This window comes from Equus caballus, chromosome 2 (assembly GCF_041296265.1).
Source record: "Equus caballus isolate H_3958 breed thoroughbred chromosome 2, TB-T2T, whole genome shotgun sequence".
In the NCBI taxonomy this organism is placed as follows: Eukaryota; Metazoa; Chordata; class Mammalia; order Perissodactyla; family Equidae; genus Equus; species Equus caballus.
The window spans coordinates 27,025,735-27,052,003 of NC_091685.1; the positions used below are offsets into that span (position 1 = coordinate 27,025,735).

The 26,269-nt window shown below is 41.7% G+C and overlaps 1 protein-coding gene across 1 annotated transcript; it reads left to right on the plus strand.

Moving 5' to 3' along the window:
• SRSF4 (serine and arginine rich splicing factor 4) lies at positions 1-26,181 on the plus strand. Its single transcript, XM_023634842.2, has 6 exons — positions 1-524; positions 16,714-16,856; positions 17,720-17,832; positions 20,878-21,092; positions 24,332-24,421; positions 24,681-26,181. The coding sequence occupies exons 1-6, from the start codon at positions 418-420 to the stop codon at positions 25,516-25,518; spliced, it is 1,506 nt and encodes a 501-aa protein (XP_023490610.1). The 5' UTR covers positions 1-417; the 3' UTR covers positions 25,519-26,181.
• The last annotated feature ends 88 nt before the right edge of the window (positions 26,182-26,269 follow it).

Consider the following 26,269-nt stretch of genomic DNA (forward strand, 5'->3'; position numbering starts at 1 on the left):
ACGCACTTCCGGGGGGCGGGGCGAAGCCGGCGGCGGCGCAGGGCTGCCCGGGCCCGGCCACGGCGAAATCGCGAGAGAATGTGACGAGGACCGGACGGCCCCCGCGCCGCCTGAGCCGCCTGTCGATCAGCTGGCCCCGCCCCGCGCCGGCGCGCCCCCGGGCAAGCCCCGCCCCCACCCTTGGCCGGGCGGGAAGCGAACGCGCGCTCCCTCCCGTTACCCTCCGCCTGCGGGAAGGGCGGGGGAGGCGGAGGCGCGCGCTCGTGAGCTGCGTGCTCGTGTACGTCGCCGGGGTTCGGCTGCGTCCGTCCCGCCGCCCGCCCGTTGCCGCCGCCGCCGTCGCCGTCGCCGCCGCGCTCTCGCTTCGCCGGCCGCCGCCTAAGGGGGCTGGGGCCGGGCCAAGCCGCCGTTGCCGGGATGCCGCGGGTGTACATCGGCCGCCTGAGCTACCAGGCCCGGGAGCGCGATGTGGAGCGCTTCTTTAAGGGCTACGGGAAGATCCTGGAGGTGGATCTGAAGAACGGGTGAGGAGGGCGGAAGAGGCCGGCCGGGTGGGGACAGCGCCCCGGCGGTGGCGGGGAGGCCGCGGGGACGGGAGAGGGGCGCCTGCTCCGCACGGAGCTGCACCGGCCTGCTCCGGCTCCGCCATAGTCGCGGCGCCTCGGGGGCGCGGGTAGGCCCGGTCCCCACTGCGCCTGCGCGGGTGGGGGTGGTGGAGGGATAATGGGAGCGGTGGGGAGGATCCGAGTGGGACGGGGAGAAGGAAAACCCGAGTGGGATCGGTGCTCCGGGCGGGAGGGCGCAGCCCCGGGGCGCCGGGGCGGCCTGGGTTTTCCTTCTCAGGCCCCGGCAGAGGGGCCTGGTTCGTCTCCGGCTGGAGACCGACCTTTCCCGCCCTGAGGGCAGCTGGAAATAAACAGGATTTCCTGCTCCCTTTTCCCCTCTTCCCTAGTCTAATGGATCAGACGGTCACCACGCATCTTTCCCGGGGACAGGAGCTCTGGAGGGAGGCCCTTTTTTTGACTTGCCATGTGCCACCCTTTTTTTGGGCGGGAGACTCCGGTTTGAGTAGTCTAGTGACAGTTTCGAAAGTATCGTCTTGCCTTCACCGTTCCCGTTGCAAGGGTAAATTAAAGTCTTAACTCGTTATCTTTAAGACTCCGTGCAGAGTTTCCTCGCTGTGGTTTCCGATCTCAGAACTTGCCAAAAAATTGCTTTGTCGTTGTAGAATGTGTTAGAGAATCGTGGCCACTCTGGCTAATATCTGCGTCGACTGGTTAACGAGACGGAGGCTCACAACTCGAAATTGCTAATTTACTGCCTCCCCGGGAATGGGCTGTTACTTGTATTCCTGAGCTACTTTGGCGACGCAGGGCCAGCAAGGGCTGCATGTTTCAGGGAAAACGAAAGAGGTGAGGAGTCAGGCCTGGAGAAGATACTCAACGGGGAAAACTCTGAAAACCAGGCGATGTTAGGTAGGCCTTCAAAGACATGGGTGTGAAAATTAAAAGGAGTAGGAGGGACATTTAGGGTACTAAACCTGGGATGTTAGAGGAGCTCTTGGCTTATTTAAGAAACAAGACCAACTTTGCAACAGGTCTGATACGGCTGCAGTTTACTCCCAGTGTAATACTAGCAACTAACACTTGAGAAGTTATGGAAGATATTTAAGTAGTTGCACATTTGAGAAAAATTGGTGGCTGCCATATATTCAGATTGTTGGTTGGGTTAAAAAGTCATTTCAAATTGACCATTCGGAAGAATCACCTTCTTACTAAGGAAAGTGTCCTCAATAAAGTGTTATGAATACTGATTTCTTCTAGAGTAAAAGGCTTGGAAAATTACTCATTTTGTGCAATAGAGCTTTCGGTTCTTAAGGAATTTACTAGATAAAACGCGGGGGGTTGTTATTGTGATGTATACCATATATCTGAGAGATCAAGTTAAAACTCCCAATTTTCTTCAGAGCCCGACTAAGTTGTCAGAATAACTAAATTTTGTGGGGAAAGCATGGATTTTGAAGCCAGACAGGCCTGGGTCAAATCCTAACTTTTTACCACTTATTATCTGTGGGCAAGTAACTTCTTTAAGTTTCCTCATCCACAAGGAAAAGGAAGATTGGAGATAATGGCTCACAGCTATAAATGAGGGCTATAATCAGAGGGATTTCAGCGTAATCATTAGGAGACAGCTTATGCTTGATAACATGAAGCGTATTTGATGAAGTCTGTTTTCCACAGTTACTCAAGTGATAGCAGAAGATGAAGAATTGGGGAGGAGGCAGAAAACTCTGCTCTTGAGTAAATTAAGTGTTTACGGTCATAACATGTACACTTTGAGTTAAGAAATGCTTGCTCTCTCTTTAAACTCAAACAAGTAAAACTTGGAATGGTTTGTTTGAAAAGATTTGTTTGAAATGAGCTTTGAAAAATGGATTGACTGAGGCTTGAAATGCAGAAAGAGAAGTGTTTGGGAATAGTGTATGTCATAACTGAGGAGGAGGAGGGGTCCAATAAGGGACAGTTCTGAGAAATAAACAATCGAGCTTGGACTGAATCTCATGAAGGATCTAGAAATTTAACAACATAAACCAGAAACAAGAAGTAGAAGATTTTACATTAAACACTCAAAATCATAGATGGGAATTCAAAGGCTCTGGGGGAAGTAATTGAGCAACCTGACAAACGATGAGATAAGAGGACAAATGCTTGCAGGACCCTAAATACCTGGGTCTCCTGTAGGGAGCTATTCATACTTTACATTTCTGCTGCTAAACCATGATATGCGTGGCATCTGATTGAAAGTCAAGGTTGAAATGAGGAATGGGAAGTCATTTCAGGGATTTGAAGGCAGGGATGACAGTCACCAAACGGGCACACCTCCTGGCAGCATTCAGAAATCATTGCAGAGGAAAATGACTTCTGAGCAAAGGACCAATGTATAGATGTATTTCAAGCAGGAATTGACTGAGGTAGATGCCACAAGTGTGAAGGAGTCTGACAGGAAGGAGTTGGCACAAAAGGAAAAGATGGCATAGTTTAGCAACATGTAAGCTTATAGACCTGGAAACTAAAAGGCACAGTAGATCTCCCTGAAAAGCATTTTTGAACATATCTAGACTGTGATTATTAGTAATTGAAACTCAAAAGCAGATTTTGGACAGACAGAGCTTTGAAGAATTGTTGAAGCGTTCAGATTTGTTCAAGTGAGGTATATCAGTAGACAGATAAGCTGAAGGATTGGGAGTAAAGTTCAGGATTATTAAAATAGGCATGAGGTGCTTAGTGGTGTAATAGAAAGTTTACCAAATGAGGAAGCAGATGAGCTCTCCAAAGGAGATTTAGGGTCCAGGAGAGGATTTTATGGACCCTCTTGGTGTTTGGAGAAGACCTACGTATGTAGTAGTTCATTGCCTGCCATTTTATTGTACCCGGCGGCCCTAATCCAGATGGCCTTTGTCTTAGAGAACTCCTAGAAAGATGGTTCAGTTTGGGACCATAGACAGGATGTAGATCTCCCAGGACCATATAGACCACTCCAGATCCCCTCAGGGCCTGTTACATTCGTACCTGCCACGCTACCTCCACCAAGAGCCCTCCAGCAGGAACCCTCCAGCAGGAGCCGCTGCGGGACTAGGAGGCCCAGGGAGCGAGAATATCAGCAGCACCTGTTGGCAGCCTCGCACCTCTATGGTAACTTTGCTGCCTTTGATTGTTTGTGACTTCTCTGGGCTTTCTTTTATGTTAATAAGTCACTTTCTTCATGTAAAATGTAGACGATTTTTCATGCAGTAGTTTCTCTTACCACAAAAGCTTGTGCTTTCAGTCATGAATCTTTATATCTTAACTTTTCCGTATTTTAGTTAATAAAATTTATCAGTTATATCCTAGGATTATTTTACTTGGCTAGTAGCTGGACAGGTGAACCCCCAAATCATTGAGGGTTTTTTGGTTGGTTTTGTTTTTAGTTGGTTAAAGACATGAATTAAAACTCTGCAGGGAAACATGGCTATAAGTTTCAGAACCTGTGTTTCATATTATGGTGAAATTGTGACCAGCCAGAATTTTCAAGGGAGGTCTAGTCTGTTTAATTGGATTTTCATGATATCTAAGTATTACCAGGAAGTTTTTGTTTTCACCGTTGTTAAAAATTCCTTCGAGTAGAAGATACCTTGGTTAATTTTTTAAATATGTTACTCTCCTTAAGTCAAGTGCTTGTTTGATTTGTCCCCGATCTCTGTAGGGTATTGTCAGGCCTTAGATACTGAGATGAATCTCTGCCAACCCCAGAACATACCCAGGAATTTTCTCTTTTGACTGAATCCTTCATGGGAGCTTATTTTTTTATTGTCTTTTCTTTTAAAAGAGCCAGGAAGGAAATATAATTAGTTTTTTGTTCCAAGTTATTGGTTTCTGGTTAATTGACTGTTAGTTTATTTATTTATTTTTTGTGTGTGAAGAAGATTCACCCTGAGGTGACATCCATTGCCAATTTTCCTCTACTTTGTGCTATGTGGGGTATGTGGGATACCTCCACAGCATGGCTGACGAGTGGAGTAGGTCCGCATCTGGGATCCAAACCTGAGAAACCGGGCCCCTAAAGGGGAGCGTGCAGCACTTTAACCACTTGGCCACAGAGCCTGCCCCCTGTTAGTTTATTCTTAATCATGTGAGAAATTCCCTTCCTCCACCACCAGACAGCAGCTAAATGCTTTATCATTTTTCTGGAATGCTACAACTAATGGACGACAGCAATGACTCTCCCTTGGAGGACCCCAGCACGTTTTTGTTCATGGCCCTCAAAAATAATGTCACATTTGAACCAACCACATATACCAAGGCTTTGAATCTGTGTTGGGAAAAGTAAGGCATTTGGTTCTGGGTTAATTTTATTATTTTCTAAGAAGAGATTAAAACATAGTTTTGTTTAAAGGAGCATTTGAACAATCTGTTCAGTGCATAGTTACAGACCCATTAATTCATATAACACTTCAAAATAGCATGTATTTATTTCTGATATAAAAATTTTCTGTATTTTAAGTTTTTTTAAACATAGACGAAAGGAAATCATGCAGAGATGACACTGTCTGCGTTTTGAGACTTCCTTTTTGTACACACACACGCACAAGCTCATGCACTTCTTATGCCTGCCCTGCTTAGGATCATACTGTACATTCTGTTTTGTAGCTTTGCTATTCCTTCCTGACAGCCTGGTCCTTTTCTTTGTCATGAAGTGTTCTACTGCTACCTGATTCTTGATGGCTGCGTAGTATTCCCGCGTGTAAATGCTGTTTAAGGCACATAATTAAAACTGTTGTAAGACATGTAGGTCATCTTCAGTTTTTTGTTATTTTATGCATTTATAACACCATAACAGATATCCTTTCTGTAAATCTTTGTGGATATTTCTAATTATTACCTTAGGGCAGATTCCTGAAATTGGACTTTTGGAGTCAAAGTACTTACATGTTTTTAAGGCTTTTGCTACCCGTTGGTTTCCATAACTCTAGACAAATAGTATTTATTTATATTTTCACCTGCCATGTTTGAGTGCCTATTTTTCTGAACTCTCAGCTACCCTTTATTACGTTTTTTTAATATTATATTTTTTAAATAGAATGTTTAAAATTGTTTATGAGGGAAGTTATCTTGCAGTCTTTAAGGCTCATGCATGTAGCCTACTAAGCGTAAGAGAGTCAAGAACTTTTTCAAAAAATAACTTTTTGACTGGTTAGGAAATAAATACAGGTTCATTGTAGATAATTTAGAAAACACTAAAAGCCTAAAGTAGAAAAGAAGTGTCAAGAATCCTTTTAACATAGGCAAGGTCTATGCAATTTTATGTACCACTTTTTCTACTTAATTTTTCTCATGTATTTTTTCTCTCATGTTAAAATCTTTCTCATACACTTCATTTTAATGGCTGTATAAAATCCACTGTATGGCTATATTGTGATTTATGTAACCATTCCTCCCAGGTTGTCTCTAAATTCTCGCTGTTAAAAATAACCTTGTGTTGGTTTCATGTGCATAAAACTTTCGTTTTTATCATTCTTAGGACACGTTCTATGAAGTAAAATTCATGTGTCACAGCAGGAATGAACTTTTTCAGGGCTCTCAATGCATGTAGCCAAATAGCTTTCAGGAAAGCTGCACCCGTCACCCTTGTACCAGCAGTGAATGAGCATGCTGGTCATGGCAGCCTCCCCAGCGTTGAGTGTCTCTGTTGTTTAAAAGCTTTGCTCATTTACCAGGTGAAAATGGTTTCATGTGTTTTAACCAGGAACTTTTTCTTAAACAAGTAAGAAATTGTGAGAAATAGGACTATGGGTTAAGTAGTTTTTCTATCCTTGTTTTATTAGTAGTATAACTATTACAAATGTGACCAAGGTGTTTTTCTACTGAAGTCTCTTTAAAGTCAACCTACCTCAAAAAATTTTAAGTATGTTACTTTTTTTTCCTAAGACATAGGTAATTTTTAAAATTTCTGCCGTTTGGAAAAATCAGTGAGTGCCAAGAGACAATAAAATACTGCGATTTTGAGCAGATGTTACTGGCATAAATTGCCCTGGCTTGAGACTTCCATTCCTTGGTCCTGATTTCCCAGTCAATTTGTGATTGAATAAACAATACCTGTAATTATTTGGTCAAGTCATTTTAAACCCCTGTTCCTCACTTTAATGTCTTGCCCCTCCCTTCCTCATTGAGGTACGTTTGAATAAAAGGGCCGTGCGAAGTATTTGTTTCTTCTTAAAAGATACTCACAGGATGGAGGCTAGACAAAATATGGTTTGGGTTCCCAGTATTTTTGGCTGCTTCCAGGTAATCTAACTAGAAAATTGTACTTTGAGCTCCTCAGAAGAAAGGTGCTCCATGCATCTGAGAGAATACTTTTGGGGGTGGTATTTAGAGATTTGTAAAGTAAGACTGAAATTTTAAAACTTTGGAAAATATTGACGGTGTGCATTTGGATGATTTGTTTTTCAACTGAGTATATCAAAGTGTTGTCTCTAGTTTGTACTGATGGGGAAACTGAGGCATGGGGCGAATAAGTGACTGGCCCAAGGTTACAAAATGAGTTATTGCCAATTCCAGAAACTGAAGATCTTTGTTATTCACATGCCAGATACAGCATGAGCAGTGTCAGTCAAAGCTTCTCTCATGCTGTTTCCTTCCAGATGGTTCAGTCTTACCCTTTTGGGACTTGCCTCCAAGGGTGAGAAGGTAGTTCAAGTCCCACGGCCTGTTCAGTCTTGAGTGTTTCTGCAGAGGCTTCCAACAAGCTGACGAGTTACTGCCAAAAGTGAGACAGGTGGTACGTTGGCCCTGAATGGAGACCGCTAGCGATTCTCCTCCTCGGGCTACTCTTTGAAGAGCTGTTAAGGTGGTGTCAGCTTTGTCATGGCTGACCAGGGTAGGATTTGTGCAAGTAAGTGATCTCTGTCCTGATATGATTGCTGGGGCTGTCTGCTCTCGGAGTACCCCCAAGGTGAGGGATCAGATTGTGCTCTGAATTTACATGCCCATACTTTGAGGAAATGCCCTACATGACCTTTCAGATGTATTGAGGTGAAAATCTAGAGGTCTCTGAGCTGCAGATGATACCTAAAGAAGCACTTAAAGGATAGGCTATTCCTCCACCACAGCCCATGTCTTTAGGCCTGGATGCCTGAAAGGAGGGGATGGCAGGTGCTTTGTAAACAGACCTCCAAGACTTAGAGAAAGGGGTGAGACTGAAGGAGGGAGGTTTGCATTCAGCCGTCAGGAATAAAAGCAAGTAGGAGGCTCAGGCCCAGGAGTCAGGAACCACAGACCGGAAGCGCTGACTTTAAGAAAAGTTACTGCATGTGGGTGAAATGAAGCTGTTGATTCATTAATGTTAAAAGAATTTGAATAATTTGTTAAAATATGAAGTGGCCAATTTCAAGGGAAGGGCATCCCAAGAAATAGCATAAAGAGTAGCATCTTTAACCAAAATAAAAATAAAAAAGAAACTGACTGCAGCCCACAGACTGGCGGCGGGGGGAGGGTTATAAGGGACTTGAGAACAGCCAAGATGGCCCCAGAGGCATAACCACTAAAAGGCTTTAACACCTGCCACCCCACTGGTAGTATCATTTTAGAGGTAAGTACGAACCAGTTCTGTTTGTAGCTTTGGTGTGGAATCAGGTAGTGCTGTCTGCTGAGTGTAAACTTTTATTTCATTAAGTACGGGTAGCAGATTACGGTAATTCTATCTTATGTCCCAAGAGTTTTATTCTAAATTGGTAATATGACTTTCATCTCCTGAGTTTTTTTAATTGTTTTTAATTTGTGACTGAGTCTCCATGAACTTTACTGTGTCATCAGGGAATGGTTGACCTTCTTTTCTTGTGAGACCTTTTAATTTAATTTACCCTTAAGATTGATAAGTGTCAGAAAATTGAAATGGACACAGGTGTGATTGTGTTTGTGACCTTTAAGGAAAGAAACCGTATTGGCTTTCAAATGTCAAAGTAATACATTTAGTTATGACAGGGAGGTTGTGATAGTTTGATCCACAAACTCTTTGCAAGTATATCACTTTCTGAGGGTGGTCCCATTTTGTAGGGTAGAAATAAGATGGCAGCCTAGTAAAAGTGAAATAGCTTAGCAACCTTAGTTCCTTTTTGAAACAGTTTTGGATAGTTGAAACAAATGGACATCTAGATAGGCCCATAGAACAATTACAAAGTAAGACTAAATTTGAGTTTAATACAGATTCTTCTCTATCTCCTGCTATTCTGGAGGAATTTTGTTTTATCACTTAGTTTTTAGGATAATGATTTTTTCTGTTCTATTTTCCTCACCCCAATATGTGAATGTTCCTTTAGAGATGGACTGGTATTTTCTTAATGATTTATCTTTTTCTCTTTTCCTAGACTGATGTTAAAATGTTGATAGTTAATTTATAGGGTTGGTTCCACTAATAGTTTAGAGAGTAAATGTTCACAACTTATTAATATTAGTACACATTAGATGCAGAAATGATCTTTCTTACCATTTAATATTTCTCATAAGATGTTAATATTCACGTGGGCATTTGTGTTAATGCATATAATTTGATGACACTGATTTTCTGTGCTCCTAGAGCTTATGTTTCTCAAACAGTGTTTGCTCTTACGGACCATTTCTTTCCACTGGTGTTTACGAGGCAATAGAACATGGTGGGGGAATGTGGATTTTAGGTTAGGGTTTGAAGAATCCCAAGTGTTGGGTAACCTTGGCAAGTTACTTAACTGCTCTAAATCTTAGTTTCTTCTATGAGCTAACAGTAAACCTCAGAGTTGTGAGAGTTATTGCAAAGGAATTTGAAGAAGGAAAGAATCCTGGTGGGCTAGAGTAGTCATGTTAATAGTAGTTTGGAATTAAATCAGATCTTAAATGCTTATCATCTGCAAAGTACTTTTCTGGTTGCTGCTCTAATCCTTGTATAGTTGAAAGTCTGTAAACCTTATAGTATTCTTTGGTTTCTGGTCATTTTTTTCCCCCACCATCCATGCTTTTATGATCTAGTCACCATTCCTTACAAAACTAATTGAATGCATTCTTAATACATAATATTGTCAATATCCATTCATATCCACCATCTCTAGGCTCAGCTCTCCATCATCTCTATGGTAGTGTAATTTCTCTGAGCCTTAAAAACCAAAAAAAGATTCCAGGGGTTGATATGGGACCTCCAGGATGGGGATTGCACAGAATAATCTTATTTTTCCTCTATTCTTCTAGTCTGTTATGTTCTGAACCCACACATGTTTTCGGAAGGACCAGATGGCTGACACTGGCTAATGGGAACCAAAAGACAAGAGTGAATGTAACCTGGTTGTCACATATCCCAAGCTTAGAGGTGCTTCACCCTGCCCCAAGATCAGTTTGTATTTTCTCTGGAGTCTATACCCCACTAGATCAAAAAACTTTAGTACAACCCGGTTTTTCTGTAGTTAGATTATCAAGTCAGGCAGCAGCATTTGTTGAATGAAAAGAGTTGTCCTTGGGACTGTAGGAGAGAAGAAGCATCTGCCTTTACAGAGGCGGTGCGACCTTGTAGTTAAGAGCTTGTGTTTTGGAGTCAGGTGGATGTGGGATCAAATTCAGCTATACCCACTTAAGAGCTCCTTGACAGTGAGCAAGTTGCTTAGCCTCTCCAAGCCTCAGTCTTCTCATTTATAAAATGGAAATAATAATGATAATAGTACACTCTTCACATATGTTATGAGGAATAATGAAGTGTTATGGATAATTATTTGCTATGTGCCAGGCACTATGCTAATATTAGCCTTTGTTATTACTATTAAAGAGCTGATAATCAAATGAGAGAATAAACACAAAGAAAAAAGAACGTGGCTTGAAAGGCCACAAAAACATCATGAAACCATGTAATTGAGTAGAAGTGCTCAAGCTAAAAAAAAATGCTAAAATGATTGGCGTCAGGCAGGTTTCTGAGACTTCGTGAGAGAGAAATCCTCAAGAATATGGAAGAAGATTGACGTGATGCACCTTGTGCATTCAAGTCATTCCAGCTTTAGAGAGTGAGACAAACAAAGAGATTTAGGAGTCATTCTAGACCTCTGAGCAAGAGAATGATAGAGCAGCGGACTTTCCCTACTACATGTAAAGAGACAGGGGGAGTAAATACAAATAGCCATGTCCTAGAATTAAGTAAATTGATCAAGCAGGAGGAGCCAGCCCTGAGCCCAGCAGAATGAGAAAACTGTAGAACTAGACTGGGCAGCTAGAGTGGAATGGTCAAAGGTGGTTGGGAGTGAATTAGATGGTCAGGGATCCAGAAGAGAGAAGTCATGAGGTAGGTTTTCTTCTTTGAAGGTGGGGAAAGATCAAGTGCAGACTGAGCTGTGGCCAACGTTTGCAGACCAGGAATCCATACTAGCTCTAATCAGAGAGCTCTTGGTGTGCGGGAACTGCCAGTGTGCCGACGTGAAAAGAGCCCCAGACTGGGTACTGGTGAGCCCTGGAGTCGCACCCCAGCTCTGCCACTCAGTGAGCACGGGTAAGTCATCCACCTTCTCCGGGTGGCCTTGATGGCCCTCCCTCCTCTGAGGCTAAAGAAAGAGAGGCCAGAATGCCCAGAGCAGCTCCTTCCTGTCTCAGGATAGGAAAGGGTCTCAGGAACCTACTTCACATGGTAGGAGTTCCTAGTTGTGGGTTATAAACAACCCACTGTTACTGGGAAAGTCAAATTACAACCATAATCAGTGACCCAGAGCAGTGACTGTGGCGCTGGTTAATTCTACGTGGAGGGCCAGACCACTGCCTCCCCTGGGATGTCGCAGACCTTTGGAATTGGGAGAAGTTACAGTTCTCGCTCACAAGCTTTTCTGAGTTGGCCTCACCTGAGCACTTAGAGAGTGGGTTGCGGAAGTGTCTTTCTGCAGTTTTCCAAGCACTTTATGCAGACAGCAAGAATTACTGTGTTTTATTACTATCCTGTCCTAACTTTTTTCACCTCATAACACCAAGTTGGCTGAAGCGTAGGACAAACACTGAGTGCTTTGAAAGAAAGCTGTTTGATTCCTGTTCACTGAATGCCATTTCTTTCAGGGTAGATTTAAGGGTTCTGCCCTTAAAGTACAGTGCTATTAACCCTAATTTGAGGGTTCAAGCCACCCCATGGGTTAACTTCAACAGATGAAAATTTTTCCTTGGCTACAGCAACATCCCTAATCCTGACCATCCATGGAGAGGTTCGGTTCTTACAAGGAAAATGAGTGAATGTGGGAATGGCTCACCACATTGGGAAAACAAAACTCACATCCTGCTGATGGTTGGCTGAGGACTGTCATGTCCACATTCAAAGAAAAGCATGTGGCACAGTTTTAGGACAAAGGTGAGCAGAGATCCACTGTGGAAAGGGGCAAATTTTTCTTATAGAGAGAACATCCAAGGCCTGCGCCTCGGTAAGCAGTGTTGGTGGGTGACCGCAGGCACACGCATGGAGGCTTGCTTTCCCTTGCTCCTGTATCCACTCCCCATCCGTTAGCTGGTATTGGACACCCCCTGAGCCACGCCCTGCCCAGTTAGCCACTGATCAGTATACCTCCAGAGCAGGTCGCGCTCATCGTTTTTCAGAGAGGACTTTTCTCCCGTCTCCCTGTTCAGTGAAGATGTTTGGAATGACCCTAAGCCTTTCCAAGAGGGGTAAGATAAACTCCACATCCTCTTCAGTAGAACGTCCAGAGTGGTATTTGGGACCATTGGGGTGGGTTATTAGGATGAGGGAAAGCCTATTTAGCAACAGCACAAGCTCAGATGATAATTCTTGGGGAAAAGTGTGATTAACATTTCTAAAATTGAAGTCTTGGAGTACTTTAGTTTTAAAAACATGTCATCCCCGTTCTAGCATTTCAGAGTTCTGACTGATAGTCCGAGCAGTACGTGAGATGTGGAATGAGGAACCCCCAAGTGTTGGCCCTGGCGGAAGAATGGACTAAAGTTCAGAACAGCCCACATAATTCAGTGTAGCTTTTGTTTGTGGTGTCCAGTTACCTGTCTATACTTGGCAAAAGTCCACGGTACCCACCTTTTTAGGGAGAAAATGGTGGAAACTCCTCCCCCATCATTTTTTGACTAAATTTGTCAGGATAAATTGTGACCCAGAGGAAGAGAATTTAGGAAAGGGCGATAGCAGAGAAACATTGAAGAAAGTAGTTTTTCTTTTAATTGGAAAGTATTGTACGTCTAATAGTTTGGCCATACTTTTTATTCTTTCACATAGGCATAGGCATAGGGGAGAAGGGTTGAAAGATGTGACGTCTGGGAGTCAAGCAAGAGGGGGTATATAGGAGGGGTTTTTGTTTTTGTTGTTATCAGTCCTTGCCATAGAGGGATTTCTTAGTTTGTCTTAGATTCATTCTCCTGAATTTCTTTATCTTCTTCATTTTCATACTAGAATTACTGAAAGATGGTTGTTTTTAATAGAGTACAGGAGGAAGGGTGTCTGCAGCTAGAGTTAAGAAATTTATGTGTTGGGTTGTGTTCGTGAGGCTTTATTCACAGGTCACACAAGAGATATATACACATGCCAACACATAGCGTGTATACATGCTTGTGTGTATTTCATATCCCTCGTTAATTTGACAAAAGATTCAAAAGGAGAGTATTTTGTGGGAAAAGAGATTAGTTTCATATTATTTGCTACAAAGAGATGTTAAGATCAACTTAGAAAGATTCTCTGATGTTAGTTACTAGGAAGAGCTTTACTTTCTTGAAGGCACTAAAATTTAATTCAGAGACAGTTAAAATGTTTAAATAAAACTAAAATTGGGACCCATACAATAGTATTTTAGATGTTAAAAATTAAAATTACCCGTGTCTGTCACTGTTGTATATCTCTGGTGCTATCGTATTGGTTTAACTTGTCCCATCTTTAGGCTAGAAGAAGACTAATTTTAACATTTCTCTATACTACTGATGTTAGGAGAAGCCTTCGAGATAGGTAGTGTAGCTTCCTCATTTCACAGATAAACTGACACCCAGAGAAATGAAGTGATTTCAATGTGCTTTTCAGGGTTGGTTTATAACAGAACCAGGACTGCAACTCAGACCGACTGATGCTGCTTGGATCTTAATAGTTACAAGTTTGAGTTACAAGCCAGGAGTCCTACCACTGGCTTTGAGTAACAGCTCTGCTGTTTTATTATGCAAGTTTTTAACACTGCGCCTCAGTTTCCTCATCTGTAAAACGGGGATAATAGTACCTCACTCTTGGGTATTGTGAATATTAAAGAAGATAACATTGTCTAGTATATAGAGATTACTTAATAAATGTTAAGTAACACTTTACTGTTATTGTCTGGTCTTCCTGCCTTATTTGGGGAACCCATTCACTCTACTTATTGAATGAAATAAAGTCATTCTTTCAGTAAAACAGATCTAAATAAATAGTAATCTGGCAGAAGTGGCCACACTGATCTGGTCTGTACTTTGCTCTCAGAACAGAAGTCCCTATCAGGTGTGGTTTGTGGTGCAGAGGATATTTGATTTATTCTTCCAAACCCACCCAACATGCCAGTGGCAGAGAGAAGTGACAATCTGGTGCCTGATTTAACCCTTGCACTGGACTTTGACGTTAAAATGTTCCAAGTAGATTTTGTGGCTTTTCACGGAGTAGTAGGCAGGATTTTTCTGTGAAATAAATTTGATCTCAACTCAACTATTTTAGTAAGTAACTTGGATATCACAAAAATGTGGCTACTAAGTGACCTGCTTGTTGGGACTTTTTAGATGTAAATATTAGGGAAGGACTGTAGGGGCCATTTCCCTCTAATAACACAAATTGGTCCCTACAACTCAGGGAGGAATTTTATTGGCAAGATATACCTTGCTTCAGCCTCAGCTGCAAAGAAAGGCCGGTCTGTCTGAGCATTAATTTTTGTTTTTAAATAATTGTGCCTTCCACTTAACAGATTGGCATTACTCTCCCTCAAAGGTCAGAATGAGTTCTGCATGCAAGCCTTGGAATGGAATGAGCATGCACAGGATGATATTTGAGTCTGGGAGAATGCATTACCACAATAGGTCTGACATAAGCATCACTTGTTATTAACAGAAGTTTGGCTTTCTATTGCAGATGACTTGCAGAGCTTGGGGTCTTGCATTCTCTGACCCTCGAGTAGTTGTAAACCCTAATTATTTTGAAGAAAGCTGTTTGGATGTCCCTGTGAATTATTTGTTTAATCTTCAGGAGTCTATCTTGTCTTTCTGAAATCCCATCAGATGAGTTAGGGCCATTGAATCGTGCCGAGCCGGTGTGTAACTCTTAGAGGCAAGCGGAGGCCGTTTCATCATGCCCATGTTGAATGTTTTCTCTCATCCCTCTCTGCTTGGCATTAGGCTCTCATATGGTGCCAAGGGCAGTGATGCTGTGGCAAAGCAGACCTATGACCAGTCTAGACAATTAAACTAAGGCAGTTACTTTTCAGGGTGGGGGAGTATTTTATGATCTATTTAGAAAGTAGTTAGATTTAATTTTTTTATTTGCTTTTTACTTTTTTTCCTCTGAAAATGATAGTATAGCTTTCCTGATGACCCACTCTACTTAGGAGAGGAAAAAGCAGCTGCCGTAAATTATCTCTTATAGATTTATAGTGACTGTAAAGCACTTTTTAACATAGTAAGTCAGTGATTTGGAGAGGCTTTGCTTGCTTTGTCTAACATGACATCATGTTCAAAATCATTCTTAGTAAGCTACTTAGCAGTTCCAGCCTATGGAAGCATGAAACCATGTTTTAAAGACTTCATAGTCCATAAATTGAGCCAGGTGGCTTCTGAATTGTGCTCCTGCAAAACATTTCCCATTAAACAACTGGGTGTGTCTGTGTTAGATTTTTTTAATGGAGTTGAGGTTCAGTGACTCTTAAAGTTTGAATGCCGCTTATAGACATCTCAGCATAAAAAATCCTCCAAAGTTGTTAGCTGTACATTGTCACCTTGAGAGACTTTTGTTTGAAAGGAACTTAGTTTAGTAAAGAAAAAATTCTGAAATTCTGAGTTCTCTCACTTAATGTGTTGCTGAGCGCAGCATTACATGTTAAAGGATGGAATCGTTTTGGTCAGACTGGATGAACTTCTGGCAAGTCTCATCATCTGTTTTTAGTTCCAGTGTGGTTAGACACAGAGGAACGCTAGTCAGTGTTGCCTGCGTACACAGCTTTGTTAGGGTTTGAAGACATTGCTTGTAACTTTCCTTTGTGATTAAGTATGATCATTAAGATGGTTTTGGTTTTTAAATACAGGCAGTGGTCACAAAGCTAGACTTTTCACAGCTGTGTTAGACCAAACTAAAAGTTTATTGATAACATAGTTTATAGGGTGTTTGTTTAACCTTGCTTATAAATATCTTACAAATTTTGCACTTTAGTTTTATAAGTTGTACGGTTTAACAGGCATTAATAGGAATTTTGGGGGGTTTGTTTTCTTTCAGATATGGGTTAAACCACCAAACCTCCTTGCTGGGAAATTCCTAGCAGTATGTACAGAAGTTTGTACAGTTTTTGATAGATTTTAGGGAATTCTACCCTACCTAAAACCTCATGGAAATGAGTTTGTAATATCTTGAGGAAGTAAATAGCTCCAAATTAATTTCACTGATAATTTCTAGAACAGTTAATTGACTTGTGACTAATTTGTTTAGGTAGAGAAACAGGAACTTTAAAAATTTTTTTTCTTTCACAGAGGAGATTTAAGGTACTGTGATTTTTTTTTTTTTAACCTGGTATTTTATTCCAAACATTATTTAACAGTTAAGACACAGTACCTGAATGTAGGTTTATTGTTTTCTAAGATATCACTTTTGGGCTGAAATTAAAAAAGATGAGTTTTTATGTGATTCGAAAGAGCAAATATTCAATCTTGTAGGATTATATATTTTGATACCTTATACCAAGCATCCCTGTGGAGGTCTTTCCAGTTGCCACCCACTACTTAGGGAACAAAAGAAATGATCTCTGTATATTTAGCAAGCCTCCTACTAGAGAGACAGGAGTCGCCCTATCCTCTTGCATTACCTCTCGGCACAAAGGAAAGTGGTTTCAGCTAAAGGGAAGAGAAAGTTGACCCTTAGTTTGCACAACCCACCTAACCTTTGCTAAGCATGAACCTCATTGCTTTCTCTTTAATGTTAGTACAGCTGGATGTCGGAGTGGTGCCAACCAGGATTTGGTTTGCTCTCTCCTAGATACGGGTTTGTGGAGTTTGATGATCTGCGTGATGCAGATGATGCTGTTTATGAACTGAATGGCAAAGACCTTTGTGGTGAGCGAGTAATTGTTGAGCATGCCCGAGGCCCACGTCGAGATGGCAGTTACGGTTCTGGACGCAGTAAGCATTTAAAGGGCATTTGTATCAATGACATGCCTTTGTTATTAAATGTTAATTTTTAAAGTAACTAATTAATTGTTACATTGAAATGTATTGATATTTAAGCCGTTTGTTTTATAAATTATGTATCTTTTTAAATGTAAAATTGCAAATATCTTTGTTTAATTTTAATTAAATTAATGACATAATTTTCTTGTTTTAATACTTTATAATTATGTTTAATGATGTGTATTTGTGTTGTTTTTTTTCTCTGCAATGCAATTGTTTAACATAGATTTAACAAAGACCTCAATGTTTTAATTAAAAGAATCCTTTGAGGCTAAGATGACTGCCTGTTCCATTTGCTGACCTTGGGTTACCTTTCCATGCGTGGCTCTTTGAACCATTGTGGCCCTTGGCTGACCAAAAACAGGAAGCCATGTGACGACCGCAACCTTTCCCCATTAGACCTGGGTGGTGAGGATCCCAAGGGGTAGACACAGATGAGATTAAACTGAAATAGGTGCCTGAAAATCTTTTTTTTCACATAAAATATTCACAAAAACTTTAATCACTGTGAGTAACACCAGTAACTGATTTAATAATTCGGTTACTTATTTCTAAATTGTTAATAGTTTTTAATTTATGCATGTTAATTTTAAATGTAAATATTAATATATATACTTACAACTTTGTAAATTAAATTTTCATGTTTAGTTGATGGCTTTTTTAAAAAAAAAATCTAGAAGTAAGGGTGGGGATAGAGTTAAAATATATGTGGTATTTGGGGGGGCGGTAAATGATATATTTAAGGGAAATGCATGCTGTATCATTTTTTCCTTTTCCTCCATTGAAATAAGCTTATCCATTTGAACTTTCCAAAGGTGGATATGGTTATAGAAGAAGTGGCCGAGATAAATATGGCCCTCCTACCCGCACAGAATACAGACTTATTGTGGAGAATTTGTCAAGTCGGTGCAGCTGGCAAGACCTAAAGGTTTGGGCCCCATTAACCTTCTGGGATAAGGTTGGGCAGGAGTCGAGGTTGGGAAAGAAGTAATTTTATGCAGGCCCAGGCATACATGGAATGTAGTGGTATTATATGTTTGAAAGCTTTCCCAAAGTATTCAGAAATTCTCCAGTTAAAGGTTCCATAGCAGTACAGAAGGCATCACAGTCTCACTCCTGTCCATTATGGGACCATCGCTCTGAGGACAACCTATGTTATGTGACATTTTCCTCTGTAGAGAATGCTGTGGAGAGATGCCAGTGTACTTTCACCAATAAAAGGAAAGGTTGTAACCTCTGTTGTTTCCTGCCACATTGGTTGTAATATGCAAGTTTTTGTTGGCTTCCAGTGTAGATACTCATTGGTGAAAATGGACTATAGGAAAGCAAAGCTAATTGTGTAGTGTCTTAACCTGGCTGGTCTTTAGGAGGACAAATGTAAAGGAAAATTCAGACTTTTCCCAGCTCACTTCTCTTTTTAGTCCGTGATTACTCAAGTCATCTCTAGCAAAATGAGTGAGTGTGTTTAGGGTCAGCAAAAAGCAGTTAGGAATCCTTTACATTCATATAGTTTTAACTTATCAAAGCATTTTTATATCTTTTTTCTTTTTTAAAATTTACTCCAAGCAGTCTTCAGATAACAAGGTGAGATTCAGAAAAAGTTAGCTCACACAGTTCTTAAGCAGAAGAGCTGGGACTAGGGATAAGCTGGCATTTTTTCTAGTGCATTGTGTTGGTTGTCAGCACATAGCAGCCCCTTACTGAGTGTCTGCCAGCAAGATTACACTCACTGAAGGAAGGACTCCTGTATTCTGAGTCCTTTCCACCCAAATGTTGAGTAGAAACTGGAAAGACTTTGAAACTTTTGGTTAAAATGGAGCCTAGCCAGTATCCTCAGTTGGTTTTATACTTCTGTACCTTTGGTCGTTTCAGTCTTAGGAGAGCAGATTTCCTGGTAAGTCAAGGCAGCCTTAAGGGCAGGGCCCTGGAGTCCACCTGCCTGGATTGAGTCCCTGCTCAGTGATTTTACTCTGGCAAGTTACTTTCCTCTTGTGCTTCATAATCCTCAACTATAAAATGGGACTGATACTCATTTCTACTCAAGGTTATTGTGAGAACTGAATACATTTTTATTAAAAAGAAAAGCCTAGAATGGGGGCCGGCCAGGTGGCACAATGGTTAGGTTCACTTGCTCCGCTTTGGTGGCGCGGGGTTCACCAGTTCAGATCTCAGGCACAGACCTACGCACTGCTTATCAAGCCATGCTGTGGCAGGCGTCCCACATGTAAAGTAGAGGAAGATAGGCACAGATGTTAGCTCAGGGCCAATCTTCCTCAAAGAAAAAAGAAAGCCTAGAATGGTTTCTGGCACAATGAATGCTAGCTGTTAATGAAAAAAATGCAAAATAAAGCAAATTTAGGGATATTGTTAGTTTTTAACGTGTAAATTCATGACACCCAATGATGATGGCATTGAGATGAAATTTTTATAGTAGTATACCTCTGGTGGCATTGAGAATTGGTAGTTTCACCCATGGTGTGGGGTAGTATTAATAATTCAGGTTCTGAAGTCTGACTGCTTATGTTCAGACCCCAGCACGTTCACTTACTACCTGAATGACCTTGAGCAGTTTACTTAACATCTCTGTATTTCACTTCTCTCTTCTGTAAAGTGGAGATAATGATTGTGTCTACCTTTTGTGGTTATAATTAGGACTACATTAGTTAAATCACACCTGTCATGTAACAGACACTCAATATGTTAGCTGCTGCTGTTATTGATTTGGAAGTATGGCAGTATAAACAAAAGTGGTAACAACCAGAGTTATCATGTCTCAGCTTGCCCAGGACGGTCCCAGTGGCATAACTTAATATATCCTTATTCACTCCCAAATATATCCCACTTTGGAGGATAAATTATGTGGGCTCCCTGCCTTTTACCCAGAATCCCCATTCCTGCAAATAATTCAACTGAAGTAAAGAAATTTTTGTATGAAAATATTCATTGCCAGATTGTGAATAATAGCAGAAGACCATATATAATCTGAAAGTCCCAACAATTGGGAAATCCTCAGAAAAAGTATTGGGCACACTAATTATGAAGATTATTATTTGTTAACACATGTAAACATTTTTTGATGCAATGAGCAAAGATATATTATCAAATGGCGTATGTTCGATGTTTCTAACTTTGTAAAACGTGGGAAGGAAAGCAATAACAACAATGAACTGCTACTGAATATTCATTTAATCATTCCACAAATATGTACTGAGTGTATATCATATATTAAAGAAGTATGGAGAAATTGGCCATAAGTCTCTCTTTTAAATTTATCCAAATTGCATTTTCTTTTCAAACACTGGTCATATCTCCTCTTCTTTCTATATCCCTTCAGTATTTATCCAGTGTGTCAGTGGTGTTCTCTCGTTGGATTGTGTTAAGTCCTCAAAGAGAGTGAGGAAAGAGGCTTATTGTAGTGATGGGACACACTTCGTCACATCACTGCAGCCAAAGCTGGACACTGCTATTCTGTTGCCTTTTTGTCTTTCATTTGTTCTGCAGAGATAATGTGAAAACAATTTTAGATAAAATTGGGCTACTAATTTCATAATCTGTCTTTGGATTTGTTTATATTTTACCTTTGGTTTTTGTCAGTGTATGTTTTCAAACACGGATTTATAATGAAATCTAAAAGACCTGACTTAAATGTAGTGACGTGAGTTTCTAAAGCTTCTATAAGTAAAGAATTTGCCACTATAAAATTGAGGAAATGATAGTTAACTAAAAATTTTTATGTTCACACATCACTTTAAAAGAACAGTTAAATATTCATTTGTTGTCTCTACCACCTGCTTAATGCCTGAGGCTTTAAAGAAGTGGTTGGTGTGGAGATGGAAATATTTAACAGTAGACTTCATTGTGGTGAAAGCCATCATTCTTCCTAAAGGAAAGGAAGAACTTTCATTATGATGATGGTGTCAGATATTTTAGAAGAATGTGTCTTAACTTATTTGGGGATTTTTTTTTTCTTTAGGATTATATGCGTCAGGCGGGAGAAGTGACGTATGCAGATGCTCACAAGGGTCGCAAAAATGAAGGGGTGATTGAATTTGTGTCTTACTCTGATATGAAAAGAGCTTTGGAAAAGTTAGATGGAACTGAAGTCAATGGCAGAAAAATCAGATTAGTTGAAGACAAGCCCGGTTCTAGACGACGCCGGTCCTACTCCAGGAGCCGGAGTCACTCGAGGTACTGTTGATGTCTTTGTGTGTTGGCACTCACAGTAAATTCATTAATGAATACACAGACAGTCCGTTTTCCTTCTCCTGTTGGATTCTCAGTACCATGGTTCCATCTGGTTCAACAACTTGGAACTTTGAACTGAGCATTTATTTGTAAAACTCTTGAACTCTTATGTCATAAGTACAAATAGAAGTAAAGGCCTTTCTCTGAGGCAGGTCTCAGTGACCTGCTTTTGGTTTATTCCTGGGTCCCCCAGATCACACCGTTACTGGGGGCAAACATGGCCACTGATCCAGCTACTCAAGAGTGGAGGTTTTGTCTTATTCGGCAGCTATTCTGCGAACTGGCCAGGCACTAGTGAACAAGACAAATATGGCCCATGCCCTCATGAAACTCAGTCTAGTGGAGAAAACAGGCGCTGAGCAAATAATTACCGTTGTGTTAAGTGTGTGAAAGGAAAGGTACACAGCACAAGTAGGCTGGAGAGCTGGCAAAGGCTTCCCGAGGGACATGTCATGGAAGCTGAGCCCTCAAGGATAAGTTGGAGACAGTGGGCTGAGAAAGGATAAGTGCCTTTCTAGCAGAGAGAACAGCTTTTTTTGAAGGCCTCCAGGGAGGAAAGAGGGAGGCAGGAGGAGAGTGGCTTGAGATGAGGCAGAGAAGGGCTGGATCCTGCTGATCCAAAGCCAGGGAAGGGCTTTAAGCAGTGGGAAGTCATTAGAGACTTGGAAGCATTTTAGATTTTACTGTTTTTTAACTTTTTATTCTGGAAAATTTCAAGTATATAAGCATTAGAGAAAATAGTTTAATGAACTCTGAACTCCCTCATGCCTGTCACCCCTCCAGCTTCAGTCCTTTTCATTTCGCCAGTCTTGTTTCATCACCCTTCCTGCTGCGTTGTTTTAAGGCAAGTCTGGACACCCTGTCGCTCTACCTGTAAATACTTCAGTGTGTGTCTCTAACTTTTTAAGTGACATTATGGTGCTGTTAGCAAAATTGTTTTCACAGTTCCCCAGTGGCCTCAGATGTGTACTTTTGCAGTTGGTTTGTTCATATTAGGATCCCAACTAGGTCTACACATTATGATTGGATGATTGTCTCTTAATTTTCCTTTTAATCACTGATACATCCTTCTTCACTCTTTATTTTCCACACATTTAGTTGTTGAAGACACAGTGATCTGTTTTGAAGATGTTTCTGTAATTGGTTTGCTGACTGCATCCCTGTGATGATGTTTAGCACACCCCTTTATCCTGTCCCCCATATTTCCTGTAAACTCATAGTCGGATGCTGAGGCATTTAGAGTAAGGGAAGTCTTTTCACAGGTCCTCTTCCTAAGTGGTACTTTGTACTTCCTGCTGCATCGCTTATGTGGTGTCTGCGTGTCCCACTTTGAGTGATGATAACATGCATCAGAGTGTTCAGGAGTTGTCAGCCTGAGCCGTCCCTTATAAAGTTCTGCATCAACATTCCACCTAATACTTTTGGCATTTATTGGTCATCATTACCTAGAGCCATTCATTAGTGGTTGCAGAATGGTGACTTTCTAATTTTCTCATTCTTTCTGTATTTAAAGGCTGTAATTCTATAAAAGATCATTTCCTTCATCCATTCTTTGCTACCTTAAAATGTAATTTTTATAGGAAATGCAAAATAAAAATTTGATACTTTTATTACCAACTTTCAGAATATTAAGTGTGCCCTAGCAATCCCCAAAGGTGGTGATGACTCTTGGATGTTACATATGTAATGTTTGATCAATTGCAGTCATAAATTTTTTATGCTCAAATAATTGTTCTTTGGTCATTGGAAGCCCATCAGTTTGGCTCCTCTGTCTTCAAAATCTTTTGTCTTTGTTTGTTGTCTGTTTGAATGGGCTTTACTAGATATCTCGCCAGACTTTTTATTATTATCATTTTTAAACATAAAAGTAGAAGGAATAGTCCACCTGTATACCTCCTTCTAATTCAACACTTGTTAGCATTTTGCTGCCTTCTGCATCTTTTTCTATGTATGTATGTATGCATGTATATTTATACACATACCCTCTACATTTATTTTGTTGTAGCACTTAAAATGACACTTCACCCCTCAATACTTCAGCATATGTCTCCAGAAATGAGGATGAACACACTTCCATTTTCTAAACTAAGAACATTAACAGTGATTCCATGAAGTCATCTAATGTCCGGGCCATTTTCAGATTTCCCCAATTGTTCCGTGGATGTCTTTATAGCTGCATTTTTCCCCCACAGGAGCCAGTGCAGTCATGCATTGCAAGGCATTGTTCGGTCTCTTCAGTCTGAAGCAGCCCCTCCTACCCTCTTCCCTCCATGACATTTACTTTTCCTAGTTTTATTGTGTTTGGTTTTTCTTTAATATGCTCCTACATTCTGAATTTGTCTCCTCTCAGTATCATTGAACTTGTACTTCTGCTGAACTTCGTGTAAACCGGAAGTTAGATCTAGAGAGGTATGAATGAGATACAGATTAAACATTTTTGGCAAGAGTCCTTTCATAGATGATCATGCCCAGAAATCTTTGAAAGTTTCCCTCCCTCTGTCATGATGAGATGTTCTAGTCCCATCTTGTGCATTTCTTGCCCTACACCTGGAATTAGTCGTTTCCCCCAGGACCCCTGTTTGGTTTTGGTAGGAAATGATACAGAGAGTCCACAGTGTTGGCTTATTAAAGACTTTTTTAAGCTTGAGGTGTATCTTTTTAGAATGGCTGTCTGTTCACAGTGAGGTGAATAGATGAGTAAAGGGCAAAAGTGTGTGCAGGAAGGCTGGTCAGGGGGCTCTTGTGGGACCTGGAGAGAGACCCTGGTGGCTTTCTCAGGAGGGCGGCAGCAGAAACAAGCAGACGGGGAGATAAGAGGCAGAATCTGAGTGTTTAAGAGGATGAGGGAGAGAGGAGTCAAGGATGGCTGTGTTTTCTCGTATGAGGAATGGGGTAAATAACAGTGGCATCGGTGGAACTAAGGAAGGAACCCAGGGAAAAGAGCTGGTCTATGGGAAAGTGGGTCAGGACTGGAGATGCTCAGAGTCTTAGGCAAGCCATCCAGGTGAAATGTTTGCAGGTGACTGGATCTGGGCCTAGAGCACAGAGGAGAGTTCTCTTCCAACTTTGTACATGGACGCAGCCAGCGCCCTACATATTTTTTGAATGAAAAAAAGTCTTAGTTGATTCTATTCAGCTAGCCTTTTGTCGGCAGATACTAAAGAAATATTTTCTCCCCCTAGGTCTCGCTCTCGAAGCAGACATTCTCGCAAGAGCAGAAGCCGAAGCGGCAGCAGCAAAAGCAGTCATTCTAAGAGTAGATCCCGGTCCAGGTAGGTCTTCCGGGTGTAACTGAGGAGGTCGGCAGGGAACACCGTCCCATTCCCACTTTGGTTTTAATCATGTTACCAGTCTTCCCTCACCCGCGTCTTTCTGGCTCTGGACTGGAATTGTGGGGGTTCAGAAAGCAATCATTGTGCAGTGCAAGCCCTGCATTCGGTTGTGGGGCAAAAGCTCCACATCCTTTGGTCATCTCATGATTAGCATGAAGTCTGAGGTCTCATGTGACGTAACGTCCCTGTCTCTCTTCAGGTCAGGCTCCCATTCCCGGAGCAAGAGCCGCAGCCGCAGCCAGAGCCGGAGCCGGAGCAAGAAGGAGAAAAGCAGGAGCCCCAGCAAGGATGACAAGAGCCGCAGCCGCAGCCGCAGCGCGGACAAGCGCCGCAGCAAGAGCAAAGACCAAGCCGAAGAGAAGGTCCAGAACAGCGACAACACTGGGAAATCCAAAAGCCGGAGTCCCAGCAGGCATAAAAGCAAGAGTAAAAGTAGAAGCAGGAGTCAGGAGAGGAGAGTGGAGGAGGAGAAGCGGGGGAGTGTGAGCAGGAGTCGGAGCAAGGAGAAGAGCCGGAGTCAGGAGAAAAGCCTGCACAAGAGCCGGAGCAGAAGCAGGAGCAAAGGCGGCAGCAGGAGCCGAAGCAGGAGTCGCAGCAAAAGCAAGGATAAGAGGAAGGGAAGGAAGAGAAGCAGGGAGGAGAGCCGCAGCCGGAGCCGCAGCCACAGCAAGAGTGAGAGGAGCAGAAAACGGGGCGGCAAGCGAGACAGCAAGTCTGGCAGCAGCAAAAAGAAGAAGAAGGAAGACACCGACCGCTCCCAGTCCAGATCGCGATCCCGCTCGGCGTCCAAGGAGCGAGAACATGCCAAGTCCGAGTCCGGCCAGAGGGAAGGCCGAGGGGAGAGCGAGGATGCTGGCGCCAATCCGGAGACCCGGTCCAGGTCGAGGTCCAATTCCAAATCAAAACCAAACCTTCCATCGGAATCACGCTCCAGATCAAAGTCTGCTTCCAAAACCCGATCTCGGTCCAAGTCTCGATCCAGGTCTGCGTCCAGATCACCCTCCCGGTCTAGATCCAGGTCCCACTCGAGGTCCTAAGTGGCTGCGCGCACAGCTGGAACTCCCGAGCAGTCTTTTGTACGTGTTTGGTAGCCGTAGCACAATGATCGAAGTAGAACATATGGCACTGCTGTACATTTTTAACTCCCCTAATGGTGTGTCTACAGTTGTTAAATCTAAGTGCTTCCTCTCCGTAAAGCCTCCTGGCACCAGGCCTTCCTGCTCGACTGAAAACAATCTTCTCTTTGAAACCCCCTTACTCATGGCCCACAGTAGAATATCCAAAATGCCTTGGCTTTCAGGCCTGGCCTTTCCTACAGGGAGCTCAGTACCTGGACGGCTTTAAGGCTGCAATGATGACATAGGTAGGTATGGTGAGTTCAACCATTTTTGCCCTTGAATTGATGCCCTTTGATGTATGCCATTTAGTGAAAGTGCTAAGTCTTAAGTTTCCTACCACTTTGGTTTCATATTTTTGGACTTAACAAAGTTGTGAATAGCACAGTCGAGGAAAATTGATACCTGCAGTAACCCATAGGAAATAAACTGTAGAGTTCCATATTCTGGTATTGTGATTATATTGTTTTATATTAAAAAAGAAAAGAAAAGAATTTTTTTTAATTTTATTTTTCCCCGTCTTGCAAAGTATAGTGACCCCTGTTTCCATTAAATTTGAATAAAGACTATTTTTGCTTGACAAAATTTCATGGTGCTTGAATCGAAGTTGCATTTCCTGATCTATCTTGATATCTCTTTTCTTAGCATAGAAAGTTGAGTGTGTAATGACTGT